At 37.6% G+C, this 26,521-nt stretch overlaps 2 protein-coding genes across 6 annotated transcripts in view; one reads left to right on the top strand and one right to left on the bottom strand.

The window, feature by feature from the left end:
• The window catches only part of mta3 (metastasis associated 1 family, member 3), a 38,579-nt gene extending 22,168 nt beyond the window's left edge, over window positions 1-16,411 (bottom strand). The window contains exons 1-7 of one of the 4 annotated variants that reach the window (XM_051914622.1): window positions 16,293-16,411; window positions 16,056-16,121; window positions 14,088-14,155; window positions 12,033-12,126; window positions 9,746-9,872; window positions 7,133-7,196; window positions 6,818-6,935 (exon numbers count right to left, since the gene is read on the bottom strand). In XM_051914622.1, the coding sequence (XP_051770582.1) occupies window positions 6,818-6,935; window positions 7,133-7,196; window positions 9,746-9,872; window positions 12,033-12,126; window positions 14,088-14,155; window positions 16,056-16,083 (499 nt within the window). In that variant the 5' untranslated portion in view covers window positions 16,084-16,121; window positions 16,293-16,411. Of the gene's footprint in view, window positions 1-6,817; window positions 6,936-7,132; window positions 7,197-9,745; window positions 9,873-12,032; window positions 12,127-14,087; window positions 14,156-16,055 lie in introns of all 4 variants that reach the window. The other 3 variants (XM_051914621.1, XM_051914623.1, XM_051914624.1) reach the window with 3 other exon arrangements.
• A 1,598-nt stretch (window positions 16,412-18,009) lies between these two features.
• Window positions 18,010-24,928, top strand: kcng3 (potassium voltage-gated channel, subfamily G, member 3). Of its 2 annotated transcripts, XM_051915514.1 has the most exons (3): window positions 18,010-18,910; window positions 22,788-22,861; window positions 22,940-24,928. In XM_051915514.1, exons 1-3 carry the CDS (start codon window positions 18,288-18,290, stop codon window positions 23,431-23,433), a joined length of 1,191 nt encoding a protein of 396 aa, XP_051771474.1. In that variant the 5' UTR covers window positions 18,010-18,287; the 3' UTR covers window positions 23,434-24,928. The 2 variants fall into 2 exon arrangements, with proteins under 2 accessions (XP_051771474.1, XP_051771473.1); XM_051915513.1 differs by having other exon boundaries at window positions 18,012-18,910; window positions 22,788-24,928.
• The last annotated feature ends 1,593 nt before the right edge of the window (window positions 24,929-26,521 follow it).

The raw sequence follows: 26,521 nt of genomic DNA, 5'->3' as shown, positions 1-26,521 counted from the left end.
CTATAGTAAGTACTAGGGCTGGGCGATATGTAAAAAATATTTTATCGTTAATCGCCTTAAAAAAAAAAAATATCGCGATATCCGATAATATCGTCTACCCAAACCCCGTCCGATCCGCCCCGCCCCCGTCGGAGACAACATAACCGACACGCACTGTAAACACACATCAGTTTGGTTGCACTTTATCTGACAGTAGCCTGCAAATCAGTAGGCATAAACTTAATTTAATTAAAGGTTAAAGGTTTGTTTTTCTTGGTTTGTGCTTTAATATAAAACATTAGCTTTGTTGTTATGTTAGTGTTGGTAATCATTTCCACACTGCTCTTATCAAGTGTTTGAAATGACTTTTGTTTCATGCAGAGAACTGCTGAATTGATCAGAGTTTAATGGAGTTCATTGTGAAGGTTCACATTCTGGTGGTGATTGTAAGAATGATGCATGTTGATGTCAAATGTGTCTTGCCTATTTTTTCTTAAGGTCCGATGTTTCTCTTTCATTTCTGAAACAGAAACATCGGACAAATTTCATGATGATACGTTTAATTTGCTTAATTTTGAAGCATAGCGCTGTTTTTTAAACTTGTAGTTAAGCTATAATGTATTTGTTATTCGTCTAAAAGCAATTAAAAACAATTTGATTCATTCTGCATGACCAAAAACGGAAAGGTTATTTTTTCCTCATGTTTTAGAGCTCCGATGTGTCCTTACAGGCCTCTTATAACAAAATAAAAAATAAAAAAAAATCATTATTTATTTGGAAAAATAAGTAATTACAAATGTTGTTTGTGAATTTTATTTTTCATTTATTTTGATAAGGAACAGGCTGCGATATCAAGCAGTGCTATTGATGTGTGCACGCAAAGGCGCCGGCGTGATCACTTGAACTGCTTCCTTACACCAGTGAAAACAACTTAAAAATACTAATTTTTGGTCATACATAAACTGAAAAGAGTTTAATTATATCTGTGTACACTCACAGTAAAAACAAAACATTTTGTTTTTGTAAAATAAAGAAAACAGGTACCGCTTTCTTCCGTCTTAGTTTCCTTTTGAATGTGTTTGTGTGGAGAGCGACGAAAAAAAAAAAATCAATTAAAACAGCATATGGCTTCAGTTTTTTTTTCTTTTGTTATTTTTAACGAGTCAGACATCTGGCTATCCATTCTAATTTAATTTAGCCTTTTATTTCTAATTTAACAATCTTGTCGGTTTAAACAGAAATTAACATTATTAGTGCAGCGGGTATAGACCTAGGTTGATGTCAATACACAAATCCAATATAGTCTGTTACACACACATGCGTGACAAAACTGTTTACGCGAATATTTTGACAATTTTCTGTGTATTTGTCCACGAAATAACCTATGAGGTGGCTCTCTGTGCGCGCTCTGGATGTTGTCTGCTTCATCTCACGCTTGAATGTTTTAAAAATAAAAATACATTGTTAATAAGTAAAATCAAAATTTTAATTTTATAAAGAGTAGCCTAGGCCTATTCGATTCCTGGCCTTAAGTAAATGTGATTCCAGAATAGATTTTTTACTCCTAACCCTATTAATTAGCTACTATAGGCTACAAAATATTTCATTTATGCTGTTGCATGTGAATAAATATGTGAATGGTAACTACGGGACTATGTTAAATAAATTTGTTTGTTTTTTTCTCGATATTGGCGATTATCGTCTGTAACTGACTTTTATTATCGACATCGCGATACTTGCAAGACAACGTCGATATACGGAAATATCGTCATATCGCTCAGCCCTAGTAAGTACATGTAGTAATGTGTAATTATGTGACCTTAAAATAAAGTGTTACCAAAGTTGATGCTCTGTAGCCATCTTCTAAAATCTAGACATCTAAATCTAGAACTACAAATTGCTTCGCTCACACTGTCACTGGCCTCTCATTAAAGATAATGGGAGCTGTTGACTGGACATTTTTGTAAGTTTGTGAGAGTGGAGCAGGGTCACAGACTTACAGTTGGAGTCAAAGTGGGGGTCACAGACTGACAGAAGAGCAATTTCACACTTGACTGGTGGAACACGGCGATACTGTAAATGTGCAGTTTTTCTTGTGATGCAGCAGTGCTCACGATCCAAACTCATTGTGACATTTTGACACTGCAAATAAGCAACACAACAACCCAACGAGACTACTATTTCCAGAGGAAACCAACTTTACAGCTCAAAACAAAAAATAAATAACCTCCCAGCCCCCAAACAAAAGCTGCTTTTCCACCGTCAGGCCGAACGGTTCTAAGAACTTTAAGGAACCGTTCCAGTTATGTTTCCATTTGAGCCTGGTTCAGCAAGACACGAATACAAACCGTTCTTGGCCCGGAATTCTCAGCACAGTTAGCAAACCGTACTGAATAGTGCAGGTAAAATGTGTGTACTGTGTTGTGAGATCGCCGCTCAGAATTGGTCACTTGTCTGCTGCCTGGCTACCAGTTTCTCTCTAGCTGGCTAAGCGCTCTATTTGAACAAAAAGCAAATTAATAATAAAATTAAAAGAAATATTTGATCATTCTCCATAATGTCACTACTTACATCTCATATTATCTGTAAACTCTTGCGTAACCAATGCAACGACTGACGCATTTGTATTATATTCCAAAGACCGGATGTTATCAGCCCCACAGTGGAAAATGAAACCATATCCGTACCAGCTGGGTTGGATCGGCACGGAATGGAGCAGTTAAGCAACAAGAACGGTTTGGCCCGGTGGTGGAAAAGCAGCTAAAGATACCTTACAAAAAAGCCTCAATTTAACTCATTATGAAATCTAATCTTGTCTAAAAGCCCAGATAAACCAAACTGTCATTGAAGAAATAGCGGCGTAAAAAGCGGACTGTAGTTTTGCCTCATGTCACCTGCGTCCAGATTAAAAAGTTATGCTTGAACAAACAGAAAACTACAGAACAATAGCACGTACATTCTGGCTTGCTTGAAAGGAAATAACTCTCCATACCAGCAGGTGGCAGTAGTCTGTATTCGTCATTCAAAAAGAAAACTCTGAAGAGCTAGGACTGCGAATATACAACCCATAAACAAAGCAGCATTTCCATACCGTTTTTGCACCAAATCTCTCTCACCACAGATGGTTTTCGTAATATAGCTTTTTAAAATATGTCTCATCAATTGCATATGGCACTGGTGTTGTCATTCGTTGTTTGCTGCTTTCGTCATGTTTTTCTTCTCGTGCATTGGTTTGTTGAGCTGAACAGCCAATCAGAGTGAGGGCTCAAGGCCCTGCCCTTTTTTCAAAAGTAATCAAAAGTGTCCCTTTCAACAATACCGTGGTCAATAAAACAAAATGCATTTGAATCTTAATATGATGGTGACGATGATTAGCCATTCAGTTGAATCAGACTCTTGGCGATCCTATGGCCCATCTCTCGCCATGCTTTCTGGTCTTCTGCTTTCTTTTTCAGTTGTTCTATGCCTAGGCCTGGGTCACTTTTGATGGTGTCAAGCCAACACATTTTTTGGCGGCCTCTTTTTCTTGTTCCACTAACTGTGACAAGCATCATTGCATTTTCTAATGAAGCTGTTCGCATCACATGACCAAAGCCGCAGTTTGGTAATTTTTCCAGGACCTCTCTGTTGGTAACCCTCGCTGTCCATGGTATCCCTAAGAGCATTCTCCAACACCACAACTCAAAGGCATCAATAATCCTTCGATCAGTTTTTTCATAGCCCAGCTTTCACATCCATATGTTGATATAGGAAACACAATTGCCTGGATTAACCTGCATTTGGTTGATGTCTTTGCTCCTACTGATTTGATGCATGCTTAGCATTGCATTACATCCTAAAGAAATTCAGCGCTTTATTTCAAGTGTGCAGTCCTAAATTTGGTCAATCATAGAACCCAAGAAGCAGAAGTCATTAACGCATTCAATGTCTTCTCTGTTGATGGTCACTTTAATTGCTCCGGTTCTAGCTGGCTGTCTTTTTAATTTTAAAGTGGAGTCCCATCTTTTCACTTTCCTTTTGAATTTTTATTATAAGCTGTTTTAGACCTTTTTCAGTTTCTGCTAATAAGGCTGTATCATCAGAATAATGGAGATTATTGATATTTCTGCCACCAATCTTCACACCTATTTCCAACTCTTCCAGACATAATTTCCTCATGATCATTTCAGCATAAAGATTAAAGAGAAATGGGGAGAGAATACCTTGTCTCACACCCCTTTCAATTTTGAACCATTCTGTATCACCATACTGTGTTCGGACAACTGCTTCTTGATCTGTACAAAGTGATCTTATCAACTGGGTCAGATGTGCTGACACTCCCAATTCTTAAAGTACCTTCAATAGCTTGTCATGTTCAACAAAATCAAAAGCCATGCTATAATCAATGAAGCACATGTAGATGCTTTCTGACAATTACATTTTTCAATGATCCACCGCAGATTTGCAATGTCACGTGTGCCACGACCTCGGCGAAACCCAGCCTATGAGTCAGGTAGTTCTATGATTGGGTGTAGGCGCTGCTAAATAATTTAGAAGGATTATAAATAAAATAGAAGGATTTTGCTTGTGTGAGAAATCAGGGCTATTGAACAGTAGTTGCAACAGTTCCTTGCATCACCTTTCTTTAGTAGTGGTATAAAAACTGATCTTTTCCAATCTTTTAGCCACTTCCTGGTTTCCAGATTTTTGGCAAATTACTTTGATGGCCACAGGTGGAATAGGCCTCAGCATTTCTGCTGGGATACAGTAAAAACCAGGAGTCTTATTGTTTGGTAATTGCTGCATCGCTCATATAACGTCTTCATTTAAAATCGCTGGTTCTATTTCCACTGGGTCATTGTTAGGTTGTTCTCCATTTCTATTGCTTGCATAAAGCTCTCTGGTGTATTCTTGCCACCTGCCTCTAATGTCTTGCTGGTCAGTAAAGACTCTTCCATTCTTGTCTTTTATGATTCCTTTGCAGGCTTGAAAGGGAGTTCAAATTTTCCTGACCTGTACAGAGAGATCCCTAGTGTAACCTTTTCAACAGTCCTCCTCCAATTTCATGAAACTTTGCTTCAAGTATGTCTTTGTCCTTCTTTGCTGCTCTTTGAAATTCTGCTTTTAACCTCCTAGCCTTGTTTCTTTCCCAAGCAGTTTTGGCTTCTCTTTCTTTGTTCAGCAGTTCTGACGGTTCCTTCTGATAGCCTTTTCTCTCATTTTTTTGTAAGGTATATGTTTCTGCGACATTTCTATAATTGCAGATTGCATTTTTTGCCATAATTCGTCCAGGTGGTTCTTTGCAGTGTTGAGCAGTTCGAACCGGTTCTTCACTTCAACACTTTTGCTTCGGACTTGACTGACAGACTGGCATTCTGACACCACAAGCTTGTCAACCCCTTCCCATTAATTACTCACCCTCATGTTGTTCCAAACCCATAGACTTTCGTTCATCAACACAATCAACACAAATGAAGATCTTTTTAATGAAATCTGAGAGCTTTCTGACCCTCCATTAACAACCTATGCAACTACCACTTTCAAGCCCCAGAAAGGTAGTAAAGACATCATTAAAGTAATCCAGTGGTTTAACCTCAGTTTTATGAAGCGACACGTACATTGTTTGCGCAAAAAAAAAAATTCTTACAGGTTTGGACAGACATGAGGGTGAGTAATTAATTAGCTAATTTTTGGGTGAACTAACCCTTTAAAATTTGAATAATAAACTCATGCCGTGTTGATGGTGATAATTTTCAGTTTTATAGATGTCTTTGATATATATTTTAATCACTGACACTGGTTGGCTACAGGTGATATTCACGGCAAGCACAATAACAGAATACAAACTTAGCCGTAGGCCTATTTGATAGAAATAAAAACCATTTAGTTCAGTTGGACAATGGACACTACAATTATAAAATGAAAGTGTCTGATCTGCTCCATACAGCACAATCTGCAAAGTTGCAGTGCAGCAGGAGTCAGATTTCACTTATCAGGTGAAGAGATTAAGGACAGTTGACAAAAGTTTTTGGTACTCAACAGATTCTGAGCATCAATGACAAATATCTTCTCTTGTAAAATGTTCGGTCAGTACCACCTGTCCTTATACAGAGATTATGCGTAATTGCGAATTCGAGCGAAGGGAGCTTGCGTTCAAAAGTGAAACTTTCACCTCCTCCCCTGATGTTACTGGTGTTGTCGCAAGTTTATATATACTGGTGCAAAAATGTCCTCACCGTGACATCCCTACTGACAATGTGTCTAAGATTTTAATGATCATATGCTGGTGAAGGGTGGATAACCTGGCGAGCCACACGATTTTTGTCAAAGAGCCACGTGTGGCTCACGAGCCATAGGTTCCCAACCACTGCGCTAGTCACTGGTGACTAACCATTGGACTTCTTAATCACGCCTCTGATTGGCCATTACATTCAAACGCTCAACAGAAATGTCCATGAATGGTTATGATTGGTTATAATGCTCAATGTTGCAAAAAAAAAAAATAAATCTTTGATGCAATGTTAGCAATCAACAATTTTCAAATTTCATTTTAATCGCAACAGTCATAATCAATTTTGTTCCCATGGCATTTTTTGTTCCCTTATCTTGGATTTGGAGGGCATTTTTGTTCATTTATGCCCCAAGCCCCTGTTAATTTCAGATCCTGCCCCAGAACACCTTTTCAAATGGACTCAGATACCGTATCAGCAAAACTCTGATTGCTGACTTATAGTTGCACCAAATGCTCTAGTTTGACCTTTGTCACTGAGACAAAAACATTAAAGCTAATTAGCTAAATATTATCTAAATATTCATATTTAAAAGAAACTAACATCTATGATAAATAAAATAAACTAACCTTCCTGTAGCATTTCTGGGACATCAGCCTGAAAACGTGGACCAACGCGAATCTCGCCCTTATCGGCCAATAGTGTCTTCTGTGTGGGGTCGTACACCAATGAGTAAAAAAATGTGTCCTGAGAGAGAGAGAGAGAGAGAGAGAGAGAGAGAGAGAGAGAGAGAGAGAGAGAGAGAGAGAGAGAGAGAGAGAGAGAGAGAGAGAGAGAGAGAGAGAGAGAGAGAGAGAGAGAGAGAGAGAGAGAGAGAGTGCGAAAACAATAGTTAAACAATAATTTAAATTAGACATCCAATCAACTTAAAGACAGAACTTTACCTCTTTCTCAAGGTAGGAGAGCACAGCTTCTGTCTCGTTCAGGAGGGCTACACTGCACTTGCCCCTATTTCCACCACCCCAGAAGAAAAAAGATAATAAAAGATTAAAACATGCAGCCCCATGTGTTATGTTCTGCATCCAGCTGTCTCCACAGATCCTCTAATCCACAGCACAGTAAAAGGGGGGACGAAGGGGGAGACACTAGGTGCAAGATTACAGAAGAATGTGTGAGTGTGTGATGGTGACATGAGCAAAGATGAAAAGGTGAGAAAAGAGCAGATGGGTGAGAGGACTATAATAAAATTCAGGAAATTAAAGGAGAAAGGGCAGAGAGAGGAAACAGATAAGAGACAGGCACAGACAATGAGAGAGCACTGAACAAAATCATTATGGAGCTATTGGACGGTGGAAAACGGATGCTAATCTCTCTGTGCTCGTCTGAATGAGCGTTTAACTATGAACACTGCCACGTCTACATCCAACCTGCACTGCTGGGGAAGCTACTGTGAAACTGCCCAAGCTACAAGCTATTAATTTAAAGGGAGAGTCCAAAAATTTAAATATTTACTCACCATCATGTCATTCCAAACCTGTATGACTCTCTTTTTGTCCACACAGTTTAAGTCAATGGTAACCAAAACTGTCTGCTTACCAGCATTCTTCAAAATAACTTCTTTTGTGTTCCACAGAAAGAAAGAAAGTCATACAGGCTTGCAACGTCGTAAGGGTGAGTAAATGATGACAATTTACATTTGTGGGTGAGCTATTCTTCTAAGTAGTTACAATATATATTAGCCACACTACCAGATACAGTGAATGACAAGAACTTTTTAAAATAGCCTGATTATCAGATTACACACACACACACACACACACACACACCATGGTCTGTCTGAATACTCGATTCGGATTGGCTGGAAAGTGTTATTTAAAACCATATAATGCACAGGTAGTTCCAAGTAAATTTAATCACTGTTCTATATTAATGCGCTGCTTTCATTGAAGCACGCACGCATACACACACACACCAGTAACATCACTCGCGCAGTGATCAGAGATTGTGCTGCGCGCACGCAGAAACAAGAGCACAGAAACTTGTCAACGCTGCCCTGCGAGTTTTATTTATAAATTAACTTCGCTGCTCAATTACTACATTATATTACTCAGCAAGGAGGTTTTAACATCGCTGTTTTTGAAGTAATTAAACTCACAGCTTCATTGCTAGTAGAGAGACACTGAACGGACGCAGGTAATTCACACACACACATCTTTCTCTCGATAGGCTAATTCAATCAAATAGATCAAATAAATGTAACCTTACCTCACTACTTTATCTCTGTGTTTGATTTAATGCGGACAGAATGCTAGATCTAACGAGCAGTAACTTATTTAACCCTTCCAGTCAAATTTAGTGCTGCAAACATGAATGACAGCTTTAACTCGTCAATGCTGGATAATGACCTTGGTATGAGCGGCATAATCCACGGCTAGCTGTGCATTACAAGATTTAAATGCACTTCATGGAGGCACTGATTGACTAAAATGAATCAGACTTCACATTGTGAGACCACTCTTATGAGACCGAGACATTTTAGGATAGTGGTTCACTAGGGGCCCCGGGAAAACTTCTAGAGGGGTACTCAGTAAGGCTTGAATTATTGAAATGTAGTTATATTAACAATCTTAGTTAAAAAGGTAAATAACACACTAAAAATAAAGATGTACAATATTAAACTGACGACATATTTTTTAGTTTATTTATTTAGAAGGGAGTAATACACTGATACTTCTTGGACAAAGTAACTGATTACAGAAAAAGTTACTGTATTTTGAAAACAGCTGAGCTATTGGCACTTTAAAACATCTCAAACAACAAATAGTATTGCCACCAAAGTTGCACCATTGGTTGAACAAACCCACCTACAAATGGTTTTTTTTTTTTTTTTAAATTACAATTGCTAATTTCATATTAGTAATGCAAATTCAGCTGGTGCACAATCTTAATTAAGATTCACTCTTATGTATGAAGAATTTAAGCTGATACTTGAATTTATCTCCTTTATTGGGTGAGAGCTAAAACATTATTTATAAAATTGAACTCAATCTTGATATGTGTCCAGTTCCTCACAAAATACATTATCCCCTGTAAAGGCCAGCTAGCCTCCTACAATGGCTGCTCAATATTTATGGATCACAGAAGCCAAAAGAAAAAAAAAAAAAACAAAAGAAAGAAGAAAGGGAGTGACATTTCCTTTATTTGGAGGCTGGTATCAATTTCAGTAAGCACAGCAGGCCTCTCCAAACCTCGGCACCACCACTAATGTTTCTCATAGGAGGCGTCCCTTTGATTAGAACCACTGCCACCCGGCTCCAGGCCGCTAATGCATTTATCACCTGAATCACAGCGGGTGCTACAAAAGCCCTGGGGTGCCATTGGCCAGCTAAAGAATGGATGCAGAACTGTGACTCACATCCTGGTGTGGGCTGGGGCTGTGCTGTGCAACATGGGGGCTGTTATCTTACCTCAACTGCCCCCTGAAAATTTGAACTGAGGATTAAAGGCACATTTTGGTCTATTGGATATTTAGAAGCAATTGAACATGTGGGGTTTACCTGATGTGTGTGGCAGGGAGGGATTCGTACTGGCGGGAAAGGAAAAGCTCTCTGTGGCGAAGCTGATGTTTCTGTTTTTCAGAGAGTTCTGGCTCTGAGGGGCTTTCCTTCTCTTCTTCCAGGTCCTCTGTACGCAGGGAATTAGAAATGGGTCAAAAGGGATATATAAACACATAAATGACTGAAAGAAAACACATATTTACTTTATAGACAGTCTGCATTAACGGCCACAAGGAGACCAACCAAATCAGCCAAATGCAAATACTTTTTGCATACACAAAGCAGATGTTAAAGATGACAGCCTTCTTATTGTCATTTAGTGTTTACTGTGCTGTGTTGTGATCAACACAAAGGATTAAAGTGTAATTTATTGCTAGTTGTAGACTTTGGAGTACAGTGACAATTTGTTTTGCAATCTGTATTTGATCCTATGATTGAGGGACCGTTTACACGACAATGTTTTCAACTAAAATCTGAAAACTTTTTATGTGTTTTTGTTGTTCATTTACATTCACTGACAACAGCATTTTGGGGGGCCTGAAAACACAAAATTTTAAAATGTGTTTTTGAAAACAATACCTTTATCTTCTCCGTGTAAACTACCAAAACACTAATTTTTGTGCAAATGGCGCATGCGTATCACATGTTCAGTCCATAGGCATGTAGTTTCTTTACAAATTGACATTGCCATGTTCTGTGGATCCGTGTGTCATCTGTACATGTCATCTGTACATCTGTTTTTAGTACACTGTTGTTGTGTAAAAATACCCTGAAAGCAAATTTATGGCAAAGCAAAGAGTTTTTGGAAAGATGCAATATAAATAAAACCTAAGAAAAATAACAATAACGATTGATAATTATGATAATGATATTAATCATAAAAATAAAATACTGTGGAAACATTCAATAACATGATTTCTTAACATAAACATAGGTTAGTCATATTGTTAACTACCAGCTACACAACAATCAAAAGTTTAGGGTAAGTAGTTTTTTTTTAAAGAAATTAATACTTTTATGCAGCAAGGATGCATTAAATTTATCAAAAGTGACAGTAAAGACAATTCTAACGTTAGAAAAGATCTCTACTTCTTTCTGCTCTTTAAAGATTCCTGAAGAAAAAAAAAGTTTCCACAAAAATATTCATCAGCACAATTGTTCTCAACGTTAATAAGAAATGTTTCTTAAGCACCAAAGCAGCATATTAGAATAATTACTAAAGAATCATGTGACAATGAAGACTAGAGTAATGGCTACTGAAAAATCAGACATTATAACATTTACAAAATAACATTTTAAAATATATTAAAATGGAAAACCATTACTTTAAATTGTAATATTTCAAAATACTGATATTTTGATCAAATAATTGCAGCCTTGGTTAAATTCTTAGTGATCCAAACTTTTGAACAGTAAAATTATTATTTGAACAGTAAAATTATTATTTGAACAGTCCATTATTTACCAAAATTCTTCTTCTTCTGCCAATTAATATAGTTTATAGGTTAACTGTATGGCTGTTTATAGTTGCCAGGCAACATGTGGTTACAGGAGGGCTTATATCGGCTATTTTATAATAACTTTGAAAATGGCTCCTCCAATCAGCTTTTAGAGCAGTTTCATAACAGCAAACAATTGATTTTGGTATTTGTTGACTGAGCTCACCAACTTCACTTGTCTGAAAACAGTGTGAAATGGAGGAGAAGAATCCAGTGTGAACTAGACTGTTTTAGCTTAGAAATATACCTCTGCCATCTAATCAACAGTCCCCAAAATGAAACTGGGACACTTATTCAGGGCGGCTTTGTTTACTTTACTGGAAATGGTGCAATTTAGTTATATGCAAGCATGTGATGACTACCACATTCACTGCTACTACTTATGAAGCCTAGCGGGGGTCTTAGACAACAAGACCACAGATTTATTTCACTTATCCTTTTCTTACAGTCTTTCATTTAGTCAGCATCAAAACACTGAGTCAAGTAAAACTGGTCCTATTGTGACCAGTTGATCAAGACAAATTTCTTGAGGGCTTCTGAAACATCACAAAATTAGGAAGCCCTGCTGCCCAATTACGGACATCTGGTCCTGGTACTCCAGTGATTACAGCTCCCCTGCTGACTTACACAGACACCAGAACACAGACGCATACACATATACAAGAGCAATTTCAAATGACTTCTCATTATCATGCTAATGACCACTCATGCATGCCACGTCACAGACCACCCTTGGTTTCCTTGGCGATACATTCACATTGCCCTGGAAAACACTCATGTTCACTCACTTGCATGTTTGTCTGCCAGCTGGATGAGGCTCTGTGAGATATCCCTTCTCCTGTAGAAACAGACCACCTTTGCCTCCACATTACCGCTTGCCGTCTGAAAGGAGGGACAAATAGGGTCACCTTGAGGAAACTTCATACAGTATCTGGGGACACTGAACCTAACATCTCCGTTAATCAGCACAGAAAAAGCTTGAACCTGAGGTTGCAGTCTATTGTGTTTAATCAGCAGTGCAGTGTTAAATTTATCAACACCTGCTGTGTCTGCACTCCTCTGAGGAGTAATCGAAAAACGACAAGCAGCCCAGTTTAAAAAAAGCCATGTGACAATATACACCTGCGAAACAAGATTTAATTTGGTCCTAAGTAGTTAAAAAAGATGAACAGAGATAAAATTCTATTTATTGCTGCAAATCAATTAAAAATTCTAATACAATTAGTTACATGAAATAATTGAAATGAATCACAAATAAATATTTGCTAAGAAAATCCCGATATGAAGATAATTCAATAATCTCACTAAATTATGTTAAACTGACAGCTCATAAATAATATCTTAGAGTGGTGCAGGTATGATGTCACTTTGTAGGCCAATCGGCAGTTAGCATCACACTGGTTCCCTCAACAAAAACCCAACAGGATTTTTCCATAGGCTTTTGGATTAATCACAAAAAACAAGCTCTGTAATCAACAAAAGTTTATGATACTTACTAATAATTTTCACAGATGAACAAAACCTTTATGAATTTAGAAGCCTAAATGCTGTCGCCAGAAGTAAAAAGCTAAAGTGAGGCTATAAACGAACTACACCACGGTCCCATGACTTTAAGCTTTCGACAATTCTTTCATTTTTTATCTAAAAACATTTTCCTAGAACGTTTGAGTTAGAATAGTTTATAAGAGCACAGTTATAAGCACAACAAGGCTGTAAAAGCGGACTGAGTTTACCATGTTTAATGTTCACGACAGCCTCTGTAGTCCTGTTTAGCCACTTGTTAGCAACCGCCTTTTTCAAGACACGCAACAGCAAAAAAATCACAAGTTGGATAATACTGATGTATTATGTCGTAGAATAAAATGTTTTGTTCACCACAGACCGTATTTCAGCCATTTAACCAAAATCATATTCAAAAAACCCATTGACTTTGGGACGATGGAACCGGAAGTGCTAAAATGCTAACTCGTTTCTGAGTTTTGGCCTACAAAGTGATGTCATACCTGCACCACTCTATAATCTTACCCATTAAAAAGGCTCAAAGTTACTTCTTTCTTCATATTTGATTGTACTCTTTAAGCATGTAATCAATAATATCCCTCAAAGCTTGCTTTCTACTAATGTATATGACTATCAATATCTAGAAGAGGTTGCGGGAGAACGATAATGCTAAAACAAATAATCACCCTGTGGCCATTGAGTGGATCTCAATGGCCACAGGGTGATTATTTGTTTGGATGCTCGACAGACCTTGTGGCAAAGGCCAGAGCAGAATAACAACCTGCAAGTGAACTGAATTTGCCTGACAACTGAATCCTCTAATTTGACAAATATGTCAAAAGATGTGTCACGTCACCAGTAGATGTGATGACTAACCAATGAGAATACTGTGCAGTGGAGCATGTCAACCATGAAAGCAGAGTGACATAATGAGAAGTTTTTGCACTGTGCATTATGGGTTGTGTGAAATCAGAGCTTCTTATAAAATCCTTCAGCATTTAATATTTAAAGAGCTGAGTCATCTTTGATCATAATACAGATATCGTACATAAAAAAAAAAAAAAAAAAAAAAAAAAAAAAAAAAAAAAAAGACGACAGCTTCACCGCACATCCTACTTCGCTAAAGGGACCCATGGAAGCAGTCTGCTGCTTTCCGTATATCACAGATACAGTTTCTCAGCAAACAAGTGTTGGAGGCGCACAGAAATTCAAGTAATTTGGCTCCGGGCGAGGTGGCTGAGCTTGTTGTGTCGAAGTCGTGACAATGTTGCGCCGACACCCTACCAGTACACCCAGCGTCCACCAACCCAGACTTTTCCCTCCCAGCCCTGAGGCCAATGTACCTTATTCAGTTCCTCTATTCGCCTGATCAGATAGGGGTTGCTTGAAGAATTCTCGAAGAAGACATAATCTGTAGAAAAAGATAAAAAGTACTGGATTATTTATGAAAACCACATATCAGGGCTTGGATGACATTTAAAAGACTCAGAGATTCACATTACAAAAACAAAAAAAAGGAAAACATTGCATCTAAATCTCCTATTTAAAATGTCACATTACATATATATAAGCTCAATACAATAAATAAATGAAGAGTTCCATTGCAAAAGCCTCTAAGTGCCATCTGATATTTTCTTCTAAAATTATCATTTTTATCAGGCTCCTATGTTTATGTTCAGTTATTTCACTTTAATAGCAATAAAAAGGACGTATTGATTGCCACTGAAGTGAAATTACTGAACCTAAACATAGGAGCCTGAAGAAAATTTCAGATGGCACTTAGAGACTTTCAAGTCTTCATATGCTCTGTAAATACAGAGTTTGCCAAGTAAAGCAGGCTAGAAATAAAGCACCTTAAAAATCACACAGTTCAAAACAATATAGTGGGAACAGATTTAGCTGGTTACCATAGTTATCCGTTTATTTACTGTGGGGGGAAATGATTTCAGCTATGACCAGGATTTTAAGATAAGAAAACCCTCACCCAAAAGTTGTCAAGTGGTCTTATTTTTAGGTGAACGGTCCCTTCCTCACTTACTGTTATAATGGATAATGAATAAAGTATTCATAAAGTACATGGTACTAAAGGTAAAACGACCTTTTGATTCAAGTAATACCTCAAATACTTACTTTTAGATAATGAAGAAAATTCCTATAAATAGTACATTTTATAATGCACTACTTGCACTGCAACAGGGCGTTAATCAAAATATTGTATTCTACAACATACTGAAAACTTATCAGATGGGATCTGAGATCAGACAAAACGCTAAGACTTTAGACTTGGCCTTGACTGAGACTAAGAAATGAACTGTTCAGGTTTGGTATATACATAAAAAGCAATATAATTTAAGAATATGTAGTTGTATGCTTGTAAACAAACACTTCATTCATGCAAACAACCGAATTCTGTTCATGGCTATACGAGTCACATTCCGATACATGTATCTCAGGCATAACCGAGCACACAAGAAACGAGTCGCCTTAGAACAGTGCAATGTAATAATTTATCACACAGTCTGTACATTCAAGAGTCAGTGAATTCATTGAAAGTATGCTCAAGCTGCAAAATCTGTTATAATGGCACCGAATTAACGGCGCCATGAAACAATTGTCAAATTCCGCGGCACTGACTATCATGTAGCCGGCTAATTGCACAAACAAACGACGCGGCGGTTTTATATTAAAGTCATGTTTATGATTAGACGTATGACAACAAATACACCTGAAAATAGTCTACATTGATAATGCTTCAGTGAATAAGTGGGCAGAAGCTCAATATGGTTTCTCTGTGGAAAACCGAGTGAGGGGTTGTTGTTAAATGCTAGCTCGCTTTGCTACCTTGCATGCCGAGTGAGGACCCGTAACTAATGGATACGTGCCAAAAAATTAGACAAATGATCACAAAGAAAAACATCGGCGTCAAAAATCGGCATGGCCAGGTCGCAAGCATATCTGGCTTTTCTCCTATATAGTCAAAGGCAAGAGAAACGTGCTAGATATGAGTGTTCCCGTGTGCTTTGCATATAGTAGTGATTATTTGTTTATGATGTGGCTAGCTAGCAACATAGCCTGCTTGCTAAAATGCTAGTGCGGCTATGATAGTTTAAGAGGCCTGACCCACATCAGAACTCAAAATATTCTTATCCACGTTATCGCTTTCTTTTACAAGGACACTGCACGTGTTAAGAGTTTAAAAGTGAGCGGCCGGTTGCGGGAATTCTGCTGAAATGAACCCCTGCCTACCAGACAGGTCTTGCGGCGGTGCCTGTGTTTTGACTTGCGTTAATTCAGAATATAGACGGACATACCTCCGACCCGGTACATGTTGGCCGCCATTTCTGCCCTCCCGGAGTGTTAAAAAACCAAACCATAAACTAAAATAAAAACAAAATAAATATGTGAATCAAAAAGACATCTACGTCCTGTGATCTGTTAAAAAGCAAACTGGCTTAAGATGTGATAAATACGGGGGATGGACCTCTGTAAGAATAGGAGATTTTTTGCAGCCCCCCTCCCGAGATTCACAGTACAATACAGTAACTCACGCGCTAGAAAAGGCTCGAGCGCAGCAGCTTCCTGATGATGAGAGAGGAGGAGAGAAAAGAGGAGGGAGGGAAGGAGGAGGGTGAATGAAGTCTACAGCCTGAACCTTCAGCTTGACACTCATTACTATTTTTTTTTTTTTTTTTTTTTTTTTTTTTGCACAGAGGATAAAATCAAACTTGGCCATGTACGTTTCTTTTTTAAAAAGTAATATTTGAAATAATAAACATAATAATGTTTGCCGATGTAAGGCTTTTTTACCACGTCAATAAATAGCTTTAACTGTGGGAAACATGAAGGCTACTCTTGTTACATTTAAAAAAAAAAAAAGATAACTCTTTACAATAAGGTCTCAATATTAAAGGGTTAGTTCACCCAAAAATTATGTCATTAATTACTCACCCTCATGTCGTTCCACAGCCGTAAGACCTTCGTTCATCTTCGGAATACAAATTAAGCTTCGAAGCTTTACGAATCATTTGTTTCGATCTAATCAGTGGTTCGGAGCGCCAAAATCCCATGATTTCAGTAAACGAGGCTTCGTTACGTCATAAGTGTTTTGAAACTTCAATAGTTCACGTGACTCTGGCAGTTTGATACGCGCTCCGAACCACTGATTCGAAACAAATGATTCATTAAGCTTCGAAGCAGTGTTTTGAAATCGCCCATCACTATTGTTCACTATTATGTTATTTTTGGCACACAAAAAGTATTCTAGTCGCTTTATAATATTAAAGTTGAACCACTGTAGTCACATGAACTGTCTTAAATATGTTTTTAGTAGCTTTCTGAGCATTGAAAAAGGAAGTGTTTTGTTGCTGGCGATGCAGGCCTCACTGAGCCATCGGATTTTATCAAAAATATCTTAATTTGTGTTCCGAATATGAACGAAGGACTTATGGGTGTGGAACGACATGAGGGTGAGTAATTAATGACATAATTTCTGGGTGAACTAACCCTTTATGCATATGAACTAACGCAATATATTTTACAGCATTTTTTAACCGAATTTTTTGAATCGCGAATCAATTCAGACCGTTTTGGGTAACCCGTTGGAATGATTCATTGAAAAGTGATTAATTCCCGACTCGTCAGCCAATTCTGATTCTAAGCACCCCAACAAAAACACGGGAAAAATCAATAAAAAGCAATAAAAAAGTTTCGCTTCTTAAACATTAGAACCTACATCGTTTTTAAGAAATTAACTAATCCCTTTGTGGTAATATAACAACTAGGCCTATAGTAATATAAACAAATTACTTTACCCAATACTAGGCTATATTAAGTTTTCTACAACTATAGGATATATTATACTACAGTATTTATTACAGTTTTTCAGTTCACTATAGTTAAAACTACAGTATGCTGTAATAGGCTACTATACTGTATGTATACTACAATTTACAATAGTATGGTTCAAAAACACTATAGTATTTACTCTAAATTACTATAGTATTTTTTCATGTGTGTCTTTTTAGTTTCAGGGTGTGGCAGGAAAACCAATAGGGAAAAAAACATCCATTGATTTTTACTATTGAACATTTAATTCAGTTCCCCAGCATGACATGCCCCCTCGGGTCTACTCCACTGTTATCAACAGTGTAGCAAGCAAGTTCACTTGTAAATCCCAGACATGCGTCGTGAAAAAAAAACTCGTTTTGCCTTTGGGAACGCCCGTTCCTCGGGAGCCCATGATCGAGTGCAATAGGCTTGTCGATCTGTGACATCACTGTATGAAGCTGCCCACTGAAGGCTGGAGTTTAGATGATGCACAAAGAAAGAAGTCACTTTTCCACGGTTCTCCTAAATGACACGCGCTCAATCTGGAAAAATCCCTTTATAATCTGACATACTGTGTTGGACTCGCGAGTTTGGAGCTGTTTGTTTTTCTCGAGCTTACAGAAATGTACTGGATGTTAACTATGACTATCATTAAGCCATATTGTACGTCGTTTCTCTCTTTTTCACTCGAATCGGTGATGTCAATCTGATCCAAAATGAAGTTTGGGAAGAATATATGCATCTTAAACGTTGGTGGCACCAAGTATGCTTTCACAAGAGAAGTTATAAAGGATTTTCCCCTCCGAAGAGTGAGCAGACTCCACAGCTGCTCCTCTGAAAAGGAGGTCTTGGAGGTATGTGATGATTATGACCGGGAGAGGAACGAGTTTTTCTTCGACAGGCACTCTGAGGCGTTTGTCTTTATTATGCTTTATGTCCGATCTGGAAAGCTCAGGTTTGTCCCGCAGATGTGCGAGCTTTCCTTTTACAACGAGATGATCTACTGGGGTTTGGAGAGCTCGCATTTGGAGTTTTGTTGCCAGCGACGACTGGAGGATAGGATGTCCGACACGTACACGTACTTTTCAGAGGAGGATATCAAGGCAGAGGTGGAGTCCAGAGGTGAGGAGGATCAGGTCACCAGGTTAACCCCGGAGACAGGGAACGCGCGGTGGCTGGAGAGGATGCGGAGGACTTTTGAGGAGCCAGCTTCCTCTATCGCTGCGCAGATCCTGGCATCAGTGTCAGTGGTTTTTGTCATTATGTCTATGGTCATCCTCTGTGCGAGCACTCTGCCGGACTGGGATACAGCAAAAAACAATACAGTGGAAGAACACAGGTATATGCATGAATTCAACTTCTGTGGTCTGTGGTATACGTACAATTTATGCAAAATTAGGTGCATCTCTCACAGGACAGCTCAGCTTTATGAGCATGCCCACCTTCTATAGCTCCATATATAATAGAAGGAATCGTGCTCTTCTGCACACATATCAGAGGTAATATTTTGTGACGGTAGGTTTGTCCCTCTGAACTTACTTAATTCTGTCTGTATGGTTCTTTCTATGTTTTGTACCCAATTGCTTTGCGAGCTCCATTCAGACCATCTCTTCCCTATTAAAAATGAAAGCAACACTGAAATAGAAGTTAAACTGAAATGAGTGCATTGACACCGCATTGACACATTTTCTTGGTTTACAGAAAATTGGACAGGATGAATTTGGACTGTCAAATCACTTAAATGACTGTCAAATCATTTAAATGATTAAGTAGGACACTGTAATAATATAATAATTTATAGCTATATGCAATAATATTAAAATGCAATCGTCTAATTTCCAGTTTTCTAAATATTTTTATATTTAAATTATTATTATTATATAATATATTTTGTTGATTATTTGCCTTTTAAAATGTATTACAGTAAAAACAATATTATCATAGTGAAAAAAAAATACAAAAACGACATTTTAGCAATATCCGTATGGTGATAATGCAAGCTGAAGGCTGCAAAGTACTACGATGGTGAATTTTGTTTTCTATCTGACGTACTTCGATTGGCCAGGAGACGTCGCCAAAAATATCTGACGTCAACATGAGCTCTGCAGGGGAGACCGGGGAGTGTTGTAACACATTTCGTTTTTCAGCGTCTGTAACTGGAAGAGGTTTTTGAGCTGTGTGTCTCAAACTTCGATATAATATCCTCATATTTGTCTGCTACAAATTAAATGTATGCAATAATATTACCCAACTGTGCAAATTAATGGCAAGTAGGCTACATTACAAACTATCTCACTACAGGAGCGAGTTGTAAAACCAGTTGAAAACATGGAGATTTTATATTTGTCCATGTATTAAATTATGTTAATCATATTTATTTGTCCAAAATAGATAGTTACTATGCAAAAACAACTCTAATAGACGGCGTGTTTGTGAATCATTCACTCAATACCCTTACGAAAATTAGCCATCGTTTTATTAAAAGTGTAGTAAGCATGTTTTGTTTTTTTGTGTCAGATTGATTACCGTGTGTAATGGTATTTTACTACAAATACCATGGTTAAACTATGGTTAGCATAGCAAAACCATGGTTAATTTGTGGTAACCATGGTTTAACTACAACCTTTAACCTTTTTTTGTAGTAAAACCATGGTTAATTTTCGTAAGGGATAAACAGTCCCATTTTGTGTAGTCTTTGTAGTGTTACAACCTTCATCTGCTCAGCTTGTGTGGATGCTATATAGTCTATCAAATTAAACAACAGAACCTAAACATTTGATCATACACATTTTGACATTTAGCATCCACTAACGTGATCACAAATCAATTCATTTTATTTTTACAAAGAGACTTAAAACTTATACTGTTATCTGAGGAGGGTGGTGATTTTACCCCTTACATTAATTTGTTAAACTAATGGTGTTACAACACACTTCGTATTCCGACACTCCCTCCCTACATTTAGACAGGCTATAAAAATTATTAAAATCAAATCTCTATATTCTATTGTGCACACATTTCGTCATCATCCAATGTGAACATGACATCTTCCTGGTGCTCTAAAAATTTCAGTCATGTTTTCGTATTCCCTGCTTTGGGTCATATTGTCATTTTGGGTATTCCCTTGTCCCCGTCTCTCTCTCTCTGTCTGAAAGCATTTGTGAGTAGGGCTTAAGGTTTTTTCTTTATGTATCCAGTGCAGTTTTGATTCCATTTCCCACAGTGGCCACTGTTTGTCTCAGGGTTCAGGTATGTTCTCATATATGTGTGTGACGAGCTGGTAAGAGATGGAAAGAAACCCAGTGAGGTTTTTCATGCATGCTGTCTTAAAGTATTTCCAAAAAATGCCACAGATATGTTTTTGTGGATATCATTCCCATGCTTTGTATTCATCTTTAAATGTCCGTTCATTCGTTGCCTGTAAAGATGTATAGTTTTTATGTTCATCATGCCTACTGAGGAATGATTAGCATATATATGCACTTGCTGTTAACCCAGAATTCTAGAATATGTGGGAACATATACATATATTATCATCTTCACTTATTTCACAGTATTATTGGCCCTGTTTACATGCATTCATGCCGAAACAGCTGTCCGCACTGTAATTCTAAGTCTGTCACAGCTCTTTATAAATTTGCTTTGAACAGTACAGTAAAACCATTCAAAATGAAAGAGCAAATTCAGGGGCAAATTCTTTTTATGCAGCCTTTCACAAATCTATTTCTTTTTTTCAAATATTAAATGGAGATTAAGTTGAATGTGCACTCAAATATAAAAAATCAGTTCAAGGACTACTGAGTAAGCGTAACTTCCTGTATTTTAGCTTCCATAGACACTGACACTCCACTGTCAACAAAACACTGGAGCTGTTTACACGATCTGAATGAGAGGACATTTTCCATATAAAGCACACTGACCGCATGGCTGCATGGAATCTGATCTAAACACTTTGCATGACTTGTTTATTTACAATAACAAAGCTTAAACTTATTTGAAGGCTACCTAGCAACATTTTTAGTGGTTATTATTTATATATTCATTCACTGATAATATTCTAGGGAGTGTTTGGTAGAGGAATATTCCAGGTTTGATACAAGTTAATCTGAATCGACAGCATTTGTGGCGTAAGGTTTTAGAATCGTCCCTTGTTTTCTTCAAGGCTCCAGTAAGACACTTGCAATGGAATTGTGAATTAAATTGCACATTGCTTGTTTTGTGGCTATACTATTGAAACAGTGAGTGTTTTAATGTTAACAGATTGGTCCCATTCAATTCTATAAGTGTCACACTGTTATCTAGATTTTTACATTTTTAAATAATAATAATTGTATTGCACCTTTAAAGCAGTCTTTTCAAGGCGCTTACACAGAGAAAAAGAAAACAACATTAAGCACACTCTTAGGTGCGGTCACACTGCACTTTTCGCCCCATTGACTTCCATTCATACGAAGCGCATGCGAATGCGTCAGACTGGAAACGCAAGCTGGTGCGAAGTTTCGAGTTTGGTGAACTCTGACCTGCGAATTCGCATTAGGTTAAGATCGATTCGTCATGGCATGACCTCTTGCTTGAATTAAAAGAATAATATTTTTGTAGTAAAGTCGAGTAGGTTGTATATTTTTACATTCTGAATGCATTACTATAGGCTATGTTATATGTTGAATTCATGTTTATAAAAAAAGACGTTGTATAACACGACCGTTGGAGCATCCGATGAAATTTTGCACGTTCAAAGTCTAGAGTGACCGCGGGTTTAGAAGAAAAGGTTCTATATATGTTCTGTTAGACACTTCATATATAGAACCTTTTATGGGATTCCAAAAGGATTTAGTTATGGATTTTGATTTAATTCTTTCATTTAGATTTAATTAATTTTTAATTTAAATTAAATGTATGAATTAAGCGGCTCGTAAACATACTTTATCATTAGAAAAACTTAAAGAACCTTTAAGTTCATAAAGTGTTCTTTAAAATTGAGTAAAGAACCCTAAGGTTCTATACAGAACCCCGCTGAACCTTGTTTTCTTAGAATGAAGCGAGAAGGAGCAAGTCGAATCAACAGTATGCCACAAATGCTGTCAGTTGAGCTTAACTTGTATACTGAACCCAGAAATGAAAAATTGTGATCATATCCCTGTCATACCCTCTAACTTTCTCTTGTGTTTTTCTTTCCACATCTCTTTCTCTCTCTCTCTCCTCCCCATCTCACACAGGATCATCGAGGCAGTTTGCATCGGCTGGTTCACTGCCGAATGCATAGTGCGCTTCATTGTCTCACGGGACAAATGTGAGTTTGTGCGCCGCCCCCTTAATATTATTGACCTGCTGGCGATCACTCCTTACTATGTGTCTGTCGCTATGACAGCGCTGACAGGAGAAAACCCTCAGCTACAGCGAGCAGGAGTCACCCTGCGCGTATTGCGAATGATGCGCATCTTTTGGCTAATCAAGCTGGCGCGTCACTTCCTCGGGCTGCAGACGCTCGGGCTGACGCTGCGCAGGTGCTACCGCGAGATGGTCATGCTGCTGGTGTTTGTCTGCGTCGCCATGGCGATATTCAGTGCCCTGGCACAGCTGTTGGAGCACGGCCTTGACCTGGAGACTAGCAATGAGGACTACGCCAGCATCCCGGCAGCCTGCTGGTGGGTTATTATCTCCATGACGACCGTCGGCTATGGAGACATGTATCCCATCACCATTCCGGGACGCGTGCTGGGTGGTGTGTGCGTTGTGAGTGGCATTGTGCTGCTGGCTCTGCCCATTACCTTTATCTACCACAGCTTCGTGCAGTGCTACCACGAACTCAAATTCCGCTCAGCACGCTGCGTGCGAAGTCTCTCCTCTGAGTTTCTCAACTGACTGTAGCACAGCTCGTCCTGAGATCCTCCGAACCTGCTGGTCTTCAGCTTAGCAACATCACCTGCTCTTCTGTGCCTTTATTTTGTACCAAGATCTAAAATTTAGCAAAGGGACAAGCTAATCTGTTGGGGAAAAATCAGCGTTTAGACTCTCTATTATATCCAAATAAAAACACAAGTACCTCTGTACTCAAGGACACATTCTGGAATTCATCGATGTTGACAATACAGGCATCTGGAACTATTTCTGTCCATCCTGGGACTAACAGAACAGGACAAAAGAGACAAATCCCCAGCTCAAAGCTGGAAAGTGCACAATAAAGCATTACGATCCAAAGGAAATACATTAGCCAATGTTTGTGTTGTAACCCCCTTCCTGTGTGAACGAACAAAACCGATCCAACAGCATTTTTCCGTGTACGAAATGGACAACTGTGGCATTTGACGACTACAGATGGCCAGGCTGCCTGGAACGGGCATCTGGCGGGACCTTGTGTCCTGACAGTGCTCCAGCCTAGAAGGAGCTTACACAAATTCTCATGTTTCCATGGAGAGGTCCCTCCGACTTGCTAAATCATTAATTCAGCCCCCAATAAAGTGGCAAAGCAAGGGAAACCAGAGTAAAAGGTTTTAGAGTGGCAATATAGAAGCGTTTGAAGATGATAAGAAAGCAAATACTGTGATTGCTTTGACATTAAAGTCACTGTCAAATGTGCAGTTTCAAATAAAGTTAAAGGTCTATAGAATGCTAGTTAACATTACTAAGCCACAAAAAAACAAACATCAGCTGTTCATCCAGACAGCGACAAGTCTGCAACCTGTCCATACACGACTGTGTGAATCAAGAGGCGTTAACTAAATTGATTAGCAAACACCTCACCCACACGCTCACCAGTAGGAGGGCTGTCACTCGCTTCCTTCTTCCTCTTTGAATACAAGCACAAAATCAAACCTCTTTTCTTCATTCAAGGGACTTTCTGAGTTTGTGTATCCTGGAATACAAAGATGGGTTTTGCATTGTATTTAATGAGATATGCTGCATATGATATGATTTATTGAGTGGAATACAGTACAGAAGTATTTCATTATATAAAAGCATCTATTGACTATAGGTTATATAACCTACAGATATTTTCTTAGCTGAATTGATGATAATGTCAAAATCAAGATAGAGTGCATTGTTTAATTCAGGTTATCCTCTAATGACATAATTTGTCTTTAGCTTAAATTGTCATGTCAGTGTTGGGATCTTATTTGAATAATTGCAGAAACATTGCTTGGTTGATGTCACACCACACAATGTTTATTTTTGCATCTGTATGGAGACATATGCCTTCATAGCTGTATCATTTTGTAGCTGTATTTGTGGCTATTTAAAAGGGTCATAATGATGCAAATGAAATCTTATGTAGCTCTATTCTGTAATCTAAATGTATTCTAATTGGTAAAGACAAGGTTATTTATGTGTATGAAGAAAATAAAGAAATGTTTATTGATTCATGCCTGATTATTTAACTAATTAAAGGAATGTGGCACAAATATAATGTGAAATATATTAAGCAAAAGCAAAGTACTTAGGAATGTTTTAAAATTGGGATGACTGGGTTTAGGTGTCAGTTTTAACTCCAGTGAATATTTTTCAGGGTTGCTTTATTTTTGAAAGTCTATTTGTACCTGTCAGGTCTTGTTTTTTTGTGTTTGAATTTTATTCTGAGTTTGTTTTGCTCTGTTTCTTTTGTTCCTTGTTCCCACCTCCAGTTACTCTCCTTGGTTACTCATTAGTTATGTCAGCTGTGTCTCATTTTGTTGATTAGTTTGATCTGGATATATACTGTGTTTTGTTCAGTTCTTGGTCTTTTCTCATCTTATTATGTTTGGCTGTTTTGTTCCCGTGGGTCTATAGTGATTTCTGAGTATTTTGTTTTGTTTACTAAAGAGAAGACTGCTGCAATGCAATTAAATCCTGCACTTTTATTTCATCCTGCTGCAACCAGACGTGACAATACCTTCTGGCTGTAAAAGATATTCTTACCACATTTTATTGCCCAAGACAGGAGAAAAGATAGTTCACTGAACACATGTTGACCTTTTGTGACAATAGCAGGGCATGCTATCACATTTTATGGAGTTATACAATGGGAATCTGCCATTGAACTGTTTCTCTTCTTAGCATAAGCATATTTTATCTCTGGTTAAAAATTCTGCTGGTCAAAACATCAAATTGATTTTTATGTAGCCTATGCATTTTTGATGTTTCATGAAGTTTGGATTTCATAACTGACCAGAACATACCATAATAAATATTCACTTAAGTATAAAGTGTGGAAACTAGCAGCCTTTTTATGTCAAGATGAGATTAATAAACAACATTACTTAGGGGAACAATAAAAATTGGACAAGTATGATTTTTAAAAATACAACTTTTAATTTGTTAACTTAAAACAGTCTTCATATAAACCCATTAAAACTAATTTTACATTTCAGAATCAGAAATACACACACACACACACACTATATAATAGTTTTATGAATGTACAGATGTTATTGACAGGTGTTCAGCTTAAGATGTTATTTACAGATGTACAATTTTGAGATTACATTTAGCTGTGCTTTTAATATAGCAGGGCTCAATGCTAAGGAGTTTTTCTACTAAATGATAAAAATGATGGCTTTCAATTATACTGTAATGTTGAATGGCTATAATTATTCATTTCATCCCCAGAAATTGAGAAAAAAAAATCCATTTAATAGAGTGGTTAGTGCAATATTGGTATTAGTGATACTGGCCTTCACTGACAGTATTTAGTAAAAATGCAATTAATCAAAATATTTGAAATAGCCTGTTCCATCTTTATGTTGTTTCTACATTAATTTGGAGATTTAGTGTGAAATTATGTAAGGCCTATTAAAATATAAAATTAGGTACGATTAATCCTGAATAATTACAGAAAAAACGTGAGATTAATTAGTTAAGTTTTTAATCGATTGACAGCACAGGCTCAAAAGAATAGGCCTAAATAATAACCTTCTAAACACAAAAAAAGCCATATCAATGACTACAAAATGATCACAGAGATTTTAACAAAATA

The sequence above is a fragment of the Ctenopharyngodon idella genome, chromosome 12 (genome assembly GCF_019924925.1).
Source record: "Ctenopharyngodon idella isolate HZGC_01 chromosome 12, HZGC01, whole genome shotgun sequence".
NCBI lineage: Eukaryota > Metazoa > Chordata > Actinopteri > Cypriniformes > Xenocyprididae > Ctenopharyngodon > Ctenopharyngodon idella.
The sequence above is the reverse complement of the archived record's forward strand: the minus strand, read 5'-3'. Positions and strand labels throughout refer to the sequence as shown.

Excerpts from the sequence above, each read along its gene's own strand:
- kcng3 (XM_051915513.1), top strand. The coding sequence starts at position 18,288 with ATGAAGTTTGGGAAGAATATATGCATCTTAAACGTTGGTGGCACCAAG. Across the intron at positions 18,911-22,787 it reads AATACAGTGGAAGAACACAG|GATCATCGAGGCAGTTTGCA; the intron begins GTATATGCATGA and ends CATCTCACACAG.